Below are 10,917 nucleotides of genomic sequence, written 5' to 3' on the forward strand. Positions count from 1 at the left end.
TAACTAACTTGATTGACATGCATACTGTCCCAGGCTGTGGCAACATGTTGGAAGGGCTTAGAGGACTTTTGAAGCACCTATGAGAGCAAATGGGAGTCATAATAGAGGCAAAACAAACTACACCAAACCTAAAAACAAATCTAAAATACAGGAGTGAGCTCTGTGTGCCAGAGCGAATAGCCAGATGCCACAGGATCATAGAAGCGTGAAGCCAAAGGACTTGTAGAGTCTGACCTTTCCTCCCACTCGCCAGGTCTACCTCTAATGCCGTGACATGATCCCCTGCCTTGTCCTCCCAGGGACAGGAGGACCAGGGCCACACATGGCAGCCCATTTCCGAGTCTTCCCTCACACAGAACGAGATTCTGAGTTGACCCTTTGAGCCTCGTGTGTTGAGCTGCAGAAACCAGAATCCTCCCTCTTGTCCTCTCTTCATTCCTCCTGTGGCTCCTGTTCTAGATTCTTGACATCTTGGCCACCCACCTCTGAATTAGCTCCTTACCCAGAATTTGATGCTGTGGACACATACATTTATTAATTCAACAGATTTTAGTACATACTGGCCAAGAGGTTAAGAGCCCAAGTTCTGGATAATATGCTCCTCCGTTCAAGGCCTGGCTCCACTGTTTACCAGCTGTGTGACCTCAAGTAAGTTAACCTCTCTGAACTTCAGCTTCCTCCTCTATAAAGTGAAGATAAAAATAATGGCCACTTTATGGAGGATTAAGTGACAGTGCCTGTAATGGGCCTCCCATAGTGCCTGGCACATAGTAAATGCTCAAAATTTTGGCAGCCACATTGGACTGATCAACAACTCATACTGGGTCTGTACTCAGCTAAAAGCCAAGGGTCTTTCACACCAACCCCTAACACTTACCCTTATTAAACTTCATTTTGTCAGTTCTAATCCACTGTCTCATCTTGTCAGCATTGATTCTGTCACCATACGTTAGCTAGCCCGGGCAGCTTCAGGTCGTCTGCAAACCCAGGAACATGCCTTTTACATTTCATTTAGGCCGACTCCATCCAGTCCAATGCCGACATGTTACTCAAGATTCTCTAGGCTCAGCTGCTCAGCTAGCACTGTTACTCAACTGTGCCATCATCCAGCCCACACTGGCTCCTTTGATTGAGGAATTTTCTCCCCCAGAAATTTTGAATTGGCTCCAAAGAAAAAGTTAACTTGTGTCCAACAACTTCTGTTTAAGAAGCGAGGGAAATTATAAAACCTTTTAGAAAGACATCAATCAAAATGTGGTCAACATAAAGTTTGGGTACTTGACAGGGTAAATCTCATTTATTTAAAACATTCCCTCATATGGATTGTGTGAATCCTCTGCGATGCCAGAAAATGAGGCATTATTGCATAGTTTTTATGTGTTTTCCCATGTGCTTTGTGCTCTTTCTGCTAGAATAGAAACTTCCCAAGGTCAGAAGTCATTTCTATCATTTTGTATCTCTCTTCAGTACCTGAGTTCCGCAGAGAGAAAGCTGTCTAAGGTTTGTGCACAACAAACTCTTAATACCTGCTGATCAAAAAGCCATAAAGTTAACCTTTTGTATGCGCACATCCAGCTGACAGCCAGAAGCTCAGAAGCATTGCCTGTGAGATTCAAGAGGGCAGAAACTCTGTGTTTTAGTTTTGTCGCCTGCAGGGTACCTGTAACACCCCATATTGCACATGGTAGGTACAGAAATCAGAAAATATTTTTCTGAACTTTGAGTGAATACCATGGGGGACAAAACCCACATTCCCAGAATCATACTGGTCCTATTTCCATGCCTTCCTTCATGTGAAAAGTGCACTATTGACACGCCATGAAGAACATTGCAGTCAAGAACCTTTAACTAGGGGCTAGTGCAAAGATGGCCTGGGCTGCATCTAAGACATAAGACATCAGAGATCTGAGGGGGTGTGAGTGTTTGTGCAGAGAGGACGCATCTACAAAACATTTGTGTCAGGTGTATTTGATGTACCTTTAAAGGATTAAGACATCCAATAGGCTCCAAGGGAAGGGAACAACACTTACATGTGAGATCTGTGAGGAGTTTTCCTGAAGGGTGTAATTGGGTAGAATTTAAAAGTTGAAGAAATTGGAGGGAACTTTCCAAGGTGGCAGAACAGCCTGAGTGAAGGCAAGGGACTGGGAAAGCACAAGGTGGGTTTGGTGAATGACAAGTCCTGGGATGGGGGCTTATGCAGACCCCGAGCCTAGCTCCTCCCAGTGGGCCCTGGTGAATGCCAGTGAGGGGGTGGAATAGGTGTTTTCTCTGCCTGCAGAGTTAATTGGTTCACAGAGGGCTCTAGCTCCTTTCCTCTATCTTATCAGCACCCTCCTCTAATCTGAGTTGAGAAGGCCACTTAAACAACTATATGGCTCAGCTGCTCCCTGCAGCCCAACTGCTAAATAGCATCACCAGACACTGCCACCTTATCAGACAGATGGGGTCGGGCTTTCCAGCTCAAATGACAAAACTTGCCCTCTAGCTTCTCCAACGTTTCTTGGCTCCAGCCTCAGCAAAAACAATGCCTGAAGCCCTTTTCTCTCACAAAGTCCTGTTACCCTCACAGACTGCCTCCGTAGCCTCCTTACAGGTTTGCCCATGCTGGCTGTGCAGAGGGGTGGCCCTGGGATGAACTGTCGCCCAGCAACATCTCTGCTGTGTGCAGGGGCTGACGGGCCCACCTGCAGGCAGCCCTTGGAGCACGAGAGACATCATTTACTTTAAGGCCAACTCATGTTACTGGCTTCAGGGCTGCCTGTAGTGAAATACAAAGATAGAGGCCTTTTAACTAATAGCCCACTTTAAATGTTACTTAAGATTCAGTTCTTTTCATAACTTCGTTCTTTTCCCGCCCTCTACTTTCACCCCCTGACTCAATGGATTTTGGTTTCACAATTTCAAAGAGAAACCTATAGAACAAGTTCATACGTTTCTCTTAAGAAAAGTCACATGTAAGGTTGATGGTTCTTTCAGGCACATGCACAGAACCGAACTACCTCTCTTCTTTGCCACAAAGGAAGAGGGAGAATTGGAGTGGTGGCCTGGAGATTCAGGTTGCAGGCTAACTTTTATGGGGGTCCCCCAGATATTGGTTATGTAGCCATCTCCAGGAATAAAAGTGGAGGGTTTGGGGGATTGCATCCTTTTTGGAACCCTGAGAGTATTATGGCTACTCAGTGCCACAAAAAAAAAGTCCCTCTAAACAAAAAAACAAAACAAAGTGAAATGAAAGCAACCCCAAACCTAAACAAACAAACAAAACTGGCCAGTTGAGTCCTTCCGGTAGAAAGCCTATCATTCATTTGCGGTCAAGTACAACAATTAGGGGATCATCTTATTCTGTTTTTGGAATCTCAAAAAAGTTTTGTTATCCATCATTAAGGCATCCCATAGGCCCAGCTTCATGATTCCTTCCTCATGTCACATGGGAAAAGAGAGCCACAGGTCTTAGTCACAATTCATCAGGAAACTACACGATACTTTACGGAGTGTATTTCTTCTGGCATAGTAAGCAAGAGCATAGACTTTAGAATCTAATAGGTATGAGTCTGAATCCAGTTCTGCTACTTCCTGCATCGTGGTCTTGGTGAGTTTCTTAACTCTCTGAGCCTTTTTCCTCATCTGTAGCATGGAAATACTAACGGTCACCTTGTAGAGATCTTGGGAGTATTACATAACTAACATAGCACTTGCCATGTAGTGCCTAATTCTTAGTAGGCACTCAAACATTAGTTCCCTTTCCTTTTTATTTTGTGCCTTTGTCCTTAACCTCTATCATTCATCTGCATCAGAAACTCCAAGCAGAGACTAGGTGCTAAACAAGACAGTCCAGATGGAACCAAGCGTTCCTGAATGGAGACTTGCTCCCAGCTTCAGGCTGTGATTTCCTTCTTCCCTGTTTGTGGGAGGCTTAAGTGTTTGCCCTGAAATTTGACCACATCCTGGGCTTCATATTGACAGTTTCTGTTTGAGCTTTTCAGAAAGCCATAGAGAGAAAGTGAACAGAGAGGTCAGGCTCTGGGTGGGTGAGAGGGCAGCCAAGGAAACAAAACGCAGTGACCTTGAGTTGGGGAAGGAGGAGCAGAAATGTTTTTTAGGGGAAGTGAATGAAGACATTGTCAGGACTCAGGGGAACCTGGTAAGTCTCTCAGTCACCATTTATTGGATGCGGGCTCTGTGTGGGCTCAGCTTTATGATGAGACTCAGAAGACCAGGGAGGTCTGATTCCTGACTGAGTGCTTATAGTCAAAATGGACATAAAAAAGACAGAAAGATCATCGAGAGCCTAGTTATTTGAGCCAATCATCCAGTTCCTAAAGGATTTCAGACTGAAGGAGCTACTGGATGTGTGGTTAATCAAGTAAGGCTTCCTGAAAGAAGCAGTTTGAGGGAGATGAGGGTCACGGGGTGAAGGAAAGGAACTTGGAGCTCAGGGTTGGAACAACAGGGGCAGAGGCTTAGTGCTGAAGGGTTGTTGCCGAGGGTGACAGCCCCTTCCTCAAGTGCTCTGTGGATCCCCTTCACCTTGGCCCCTATTTCACTGGCATGGCCGGGCCCCAAGTAGGGACTGGGCCCCAAGGGCTCTGACCTCACTAGATCGGAGAACTCCGAAGAACGGGTAGAGGAAGGCGGGCACCAGGGCTGCAGCTCCGAGAGGCACGGCCTCCGACACCCAGTACACGGCAGTCACAATCAGCACGTAAGCACAGGCGGCCTCCTGGAAGGGGGAGAAAGGGGACTGTCAGCACAGCGACAGCCACTGCCACGGGGAGGCCTCAGGCCCCAGGATCCAGCCCTGGGAGGCACAAAGTGGCCTTGGCAGGTGAATGTGTGCTACGTGGGGTGGGGCGTCCATACTTTGATGTGTGAAGTGATGGTTGCTCCTTGGATGGACTGATGCCTGGCACGTGGCTTGAACTGGTTTCCAGTAGGGTGGCCCCCTTGGACTATTGTATCACTGCTCTGCTGGTTCCTGAAACTGTGCAGCAGGGGATTGAAATTAACTGCAGTGTCCAAACCCACGATAATATACTGCAAAGGTTGCGATCACAGCTTTAGCTTGGACAGGGGAAGGATATTTTAGCATTGGACACAGAGGTTCTCAGAGTAGTTGAGGACAGAGATCAATCTGTGTAGTTGGTTCACATGTGCGCCAGATAATTCATTGCTATTGGCCCGTCCTGTGCATTTTAAGAAGTTTAGCAGCATCTCTGGCCTCTACCCACTAGATGTCAGTAGCACCTCCCCAGTTGTAACAAACAATTAAACATGTCTCTGGATGTTGCCAAATGTTCCTTGGGGGGAAAGTGTGTCTCTGGTTTTGAACCAGTGCCCTAAGCAGTACCTGGATCTTATTGCCCTGGGACTTCATTCCACCTGCCTGATGCACATGGAAACATCCTTCTGCCAAAGGGAGTAAGGAATGCTGTCTGCCTAGAAGGGAAGGCCTAGGAACTGACCAGAGTTTTCCCCAGCCCACGCACTTTGCTGGTGGCACCACCTGGGAGTATACAGAAAAGGTAAGTACACATTCTTATGAAAAATCAGCACTCCATAACCTTGGCCTCCGGTAATGATGGTTGCTTGGAATGGCGCTGATTAATGGTGTTGAGAAAGGTCGCCTTGCTCTTGGGGGAGGTTACTGTCTAAGTGCCTTACCAGTGGACTGGGAGGTCCACTGTATGGTAGATGCAAGCTGGCTGGGGGTTCCTCAATTTATACATAGTTCTAAGCCATCTGGGCTCAGGTCTGACCTGCCCTGAGCCTGGCTAATGATCAAGGAACCTGACAAATCTTATTCTGTTTATCTCTCCCTTGGGTTCAGAACACGCGTTCTCAAACTGTTGCACAAAAGTTACAAAAGGTCGCCATGATCAGTGAGGGGCATCAGAAGTGATTAACCCAGCTTGGCTGGACAGGACCTTGCTCCCTCCTGATATGCATGGATTATGGGATTGGGTTTAAGAAATGGGAACTGGGCCCAGCAGTTGTTGACTGTAGCTCCCACTGAGATTTTCTCTGGGGTCAAAGGATCAGGGAGAAGTTAAAACTTTTGGAAATGCCGATAAGACAACACAATCAATAGTGGGGGAAAAAAGGCTCCATTTGGAAAAGAATGCAATTTAGAGAAATACCCCTTTGTTGCAGACGTATAACTACCTAGAGGAGGTCAAAGCTCTTTAGCCCACCTGAGCCCACTCACTCTCCTGTTGTTTCTGAGAAGGAGACGGAATGGCTGGTCTTGACTCTGGCTGAAGATAAAGAGGACAGAATGTCCCTCACTGTGGAGCCCTTGCTCCTTCCAGAGAACCTTCAGTCTTTCTTGTCCTGGTCCTTACAGGGCCACAATTCACAGGAGATAAACTTTTTATTGTAACTGTTGTGAGGAATTACAGTAGGTTGCTGGAAGGAGTCACTAAGCCACCTACATCAGCAGAATTGAGATCAGGGTAAACTACCATTTTTATTTGGACTTTGCTTACAAAGAAGAATGACCAGGAGAGCACCGTCAGAGGGCCTCTCCTTACGCTCACCACTCCGTTCGTCCGTGAGATTCACGTGAGCTTCCTTTGCCCCCTTCTCAGCCTTCTCAAAATTCAGACAGGTAGGTAAGCTTCTGTTGAGACAACCCAAAATACTCTGCGAAGCTTGAGTCCAGGAATCCTGTGGCCCCACATCTGGCTGGTGGGTGGCAGGTAGCTTAGTCGGTGTTTGCTGCCCTGAATTGGGTTCCTCTGCTGGCTATCAGGTCTTTCTTACCCGCTGGACAGAGAATGGAAACCTCCAGCCCCTTAGTACTGCCACTGGGCAGCAGGTGGGCAGGGATGGTGAGAATTCACACAGTGCCTTTAAGTCAGAGTATTGTCAGTACTTTTCTGCTCTTGTTTTCAAATAAAAGAGAGAGTTCACAAGTGATATTTCCCCATTTTGAGTGTTTCCTGACTCTGCTACTAAATGTATTTGCATCTACTCCTTTCCAAGCAGTCTGACCCCAGTGATATACCATTCACACTTCTCTGGTAGGAGCTTGAGGGCTGTTTGTTTGCTGTCATAAATGACAGGGAGGCCTTTTTGAAATCTAGCTTGGAAGTTGTATGCAACTTTTATCTCACCAGAGACACAGAAGCAGGGTGTAGTGAGTGACACTCCCTCCTGTGCCCTCTTCTCTAATATGGTAAACCGAACCCAGGCCCCTGGTTTTAGTGAGCTGGGCAGCAAAAAGGGGAAAGTCATCCTGGTCCTTCCTAAGATGTGCTTGTCACTTTGAAGAGCCATCAGAACTGCAAGCCAGGAGCTTCTGCCGTGGCACCTCCCTCAGCTCCAGCTCTGAGCAATCAAGTCCATTAAGAAACTTAAGAACTACATATCAGAATCTGAAAGTGTGATGGAATGGGGGAAGGATGGGTGAGAGACGTTCTGTGTGCTGTTTTGTGCCTCTGGTGGGCACTGGAGATCTTTAGGTGCTTTTATATCATCATGAGGAGGAGAAGCAGTACCTTGTTGACACTGTCACACACACACACAGAACCATCGCAGGGCATGCCGGGGCACGCGGGGAGCAAGTTTCCTCCAGCTCTGAGGGCACTGGTCCCCCAGCCTGCACCTGGCTGCCCCGGGGGCCATGGAGGCTGAACACCTGCTCTCCGTTAACCCATGTGCGCTGACTGGGGAGCTCTGAGGTAGCATATTTCCATTTTCTTAAGGCACTGGCTCTCAACTGGGGGCAACTCCCCACCCAGGGCATGTTTGGAAATATCTGGAAGCATTTTCGCAGTCATAGCGGAGGGCAGTGTGTGCTACTGGCAGCTGTCAGTCGAGACCAGTGACGCTGCCGAACACCCTGTGCTGCACAGCCCTCCTCTGCCCGGAAGAAGGAGCGGGGCCCAGCGTCCCTCGTGCTGCTGTTGAGAAACCCTGTCTGCAAGTGAAAGTCTGGGAGAAGGGGCTAAGTTAAGGAAGGGCAATGCCTCTTGGTCTTCGTAAACCCAGCTTTAAAAATCTGTTGAGAAATTATTTATAAACCCAAACAGAGCAGAGGCTCACCTGGCCTTCCCTTTCTCTCCTCTTCTGTTTTAATGCCCCTTTTCCATTAAATTTATAGATTATTTTGCCTATCTCAATACTTTTTTTTTCCATCTTGTAGATACTTCTCACTAGATATTGGTAACTGAGAAGCCCAAACCCAGGGTCCCAGAATGAAATGTAGGGAACACCACACGCTAGAGTCATCCCCAACTGTGGTGCTGACTTTAGGGAGACCCAAGGGGTGCCTGCTACTGCTTTGGAGAAGAGGGTAATGTATCTTCAGTTAGCTTTCCCTTAAATCCATCTGACACTGAGTGAAAAAACCAGCCAGCCAACCATGAAAATAAAAAAATACCAGCCCCTTTTGGACAAAGCAGAAAACGGACTAGTGTGCATACAGCCCAGGAAAGCTGTCAGCAGCGATCAGTCTGCTGCTCCCGGCTGGGTTAATCAGCATCTCCCTGCCATTCTGGGGTATTTATTCAACTAAAGATTTAAGCCAGTTTGTTTTTAAGGCAAGCCATCCTAATCCCCTCTATTTAACTTCATAACTTAATCTTAGTTACCAAGTTACTCAGCGAGCATGGAAGAGCTCTTCCCCTCCTGCAAACACGATTAACCTCTTAGCTTATTTTTCCTAAAGTCTCAAGGGCAGTGCCCCCCGGGGTGAAGGGGTAAAGCCACAGAGAGGAGGAGGTGGAGGGCAGGGAAAGGAAGGAAGGAGGCCAGCCCCTGACTGAGAAGCGAGCCGGGTGCAGAGACAAGGCTTGGGTGTCTCTGCTTGCACAAACCCTGCCAAAATTCGGCCGTGGCCTAGAGCTGGGGGCTCCTGTTTCTTTTTTATTATGGCATTTGATGTCAACAGAGCACAGAGAAGACACAGGATGCAAATAATCAAAGGGCCTTGTCCATGGGACCAGGGCATGATGCCAAGCTCTGCTTCCAACTTCAAGCAGAGGGAACTTCAGAGATTGAGTTTCAGCTTTTGGTATTCTGAGCCCACTCACCACAGGTGCTGGGCAGGTGTGGGAGAGCCCCTGGGATGCCATGCCACCCCACCCACCTGAGTCTTGGGGCTGTAGTTGCCTCCCTGCCCCATCCTCCTCAGCACCACTGGGAGCCCTGCCTGCATCTCCTGGGGCTCTCAGAAGAAGATGGCCACATGTTGGCTGCTGACCAATAGGGGCTGCCCAGGGGGGCCTTCTCCTTATTGGTCCCCCTGCTGCTGTGGGCAGGCTGGCCCCTGGCCCCCGCAGCACACATCAGCCCGTCCTGCCACTCTGATCTTCCTCTTGGCTGAGGGCCATGGGGTTGGGGCACTGGCAATGGGTGGAGGGACGAAAATGGCAGTTTGGGGGAAGAAAGCATTTCAGTGTCCTCCAGAAAACCACGTCCAACAGAAAACCACACGGAGGCACTGATCGGTACCCCATGCCCCGAGCCCCCCAAACCCTGGCCTGGAGGGGACGGGCCTGTACTTACGCTGCTGGGGTGCAGCACGGGCAGAGGGAGCAGCAGGAGCGGCGCGAAGACGACGAGCAGCAGGTTCCGGGCTCGCAGGAGGCCCTTGAGCAAACCCATCCCTCTGGCTCCGAGCGGCAGCTAAGGGCCTGGCTCCCCCTGGCACTGCTCAGCGCCCAGTCAGTCCAGGGAGCCTTCTTAGACCTCGGCTTCCAGGAGTCCTGTCCCGTCTTGGGGGCAGAAGAGCGCAGTTACAGCCCCGGTTTGCACAGAAGGCTGGGCTCTTCGTCTCCTGTTTTAGCTGGGATCGGTGAGCATCGTTTCATGCCCAGCAAAAGGGAACGGGCAAGGGTGACAGACGGGGACATCGTGGGTTCCCTCTATTTGGTCAGTAAGAGCGGAACCTCATTCTGGGCTCAGCAAAAGTCCCCTTCACCAAGCTGCTGCTGCTCGGCCTGGAAGAAGTCACTTAAAGGCTTTAAAAATTAAAAATACCCAGAGCATGTTGTGCCCTCCATCATTTTCCTCTCTCTGATGGCCTGTTTTGGGCAGTACCAGTTTCACCTCCTACCTGTGCTTGCTGTGCCCCCTTCTCTTAAAAAAATCTGGTATCCCCTTTCCCTTAAAACAAGCCCCTTCCCCCCGAGTTTGTCGGCAGCAGATTCAGGCTTCTGAGAGGGCTGGTCTTCTCTCCCAGGATCTGGCACCTTAACTTGGTTCGTTTTTCCTTCACATTGGTTTCCCGCTTGTAATTTGCCTTGATCCTGGGCCTCCAAAGCAGAAAAAAAGTCCTGGAGACATTCCTTGTCACAGGACAAAACCCTGCTGGAGGCCCACCTTGACTTTCATTCACCTATGGGAAGCGGGGCAGAGGCAGCAGCCCCTCCCATTCCTCCAGGCCAATCTGCGCGTTGGAAAGTCAGGATCTCTTCCAAAGGCAGCTCTTGACTGGTCCCAGCAGGGGCCTGCTGACTGTGCAGAACCCCCGCAACGTGCAGAGCTTATTTTTATTTCTCCAGCATCCTAGGGGCCGGAGTGATGACCTTCCTCATAAACAGAGTCCCACTTCCCGAAGCACTGCCTTATCACCGCGGGCCACAGCACACAGAACTTTCCCGGGAGGACCACTTGCTGGCCTAGTCCTTAGCAAGTTGTGTCTGGTGGTAGGGAGAAAATAAAGTATTAATTCTGGAGCCATTTGCCCCAGAGTGTACAATATCAAGCCTTTCGGGCTTCCCTGGTGGCAGAGATAGTTTGCTTCAGCATCTGGATGAATGCTCAAGTGCCTGGGTCAGCAGAGGGTGATAGCGGGGAAGAAAGACCACAGACCCTTTCTGGGAGAATGGGGAGGGGAGCTGCCTCTCTGGAGAAGTCTAGGTGTCAGGCTCATTTCAAAGGTCCTTGGAGCCCAGATGTCAGTGGTGT

General features: G+C 49.2%; 1 protein-coding gene across 1 annotated transcript in view; it reads right to left on the reverse strand.

The window, feature by feature from the left end:
• The window catches only part of SLC13A4 (solute carrier family 13 member 4), a 42,808-nt gene extending 32,185 nt beyond the window's left edge, over nt 1-10,623 (reverse strand). The window contains exons 1-2 of the mRNA XM_036905533.2: nt 9,514-10,623; nt 4,595-4,723 (exon numbers count right to left, since the gene is read on the reverse strand). Coding sequence (XP_036761428.2) covers nt 4,595-4,723; nt 9,514-9,612 — 228 coding nt within the window. The 5' untranslated portion in view covers nt 9,613-10,623. The remainder of the gene's footprint in view (nt 1-4,594; nt 4,724-9,513) is intronic.
• Nucleotides 10,624-10,917: the final 294 nt, after the last annotated feature.

The sequence above is a fragment of the Manis pentadactyla genome, chromosome 7 (genome assembly GCF_030020395.1).
Source record: "Manis pentadactyla isolate mManPen7 chromosome 7, mManPen7.hap1, whole genome shotgun sequence".
In the NCBI taxonomy this organism is placed as follows: Eukaryota; Metazoa; Chordata; class Mammalia; order Pholidota; family Manidae; genus Manis; species Manis pentadactyla.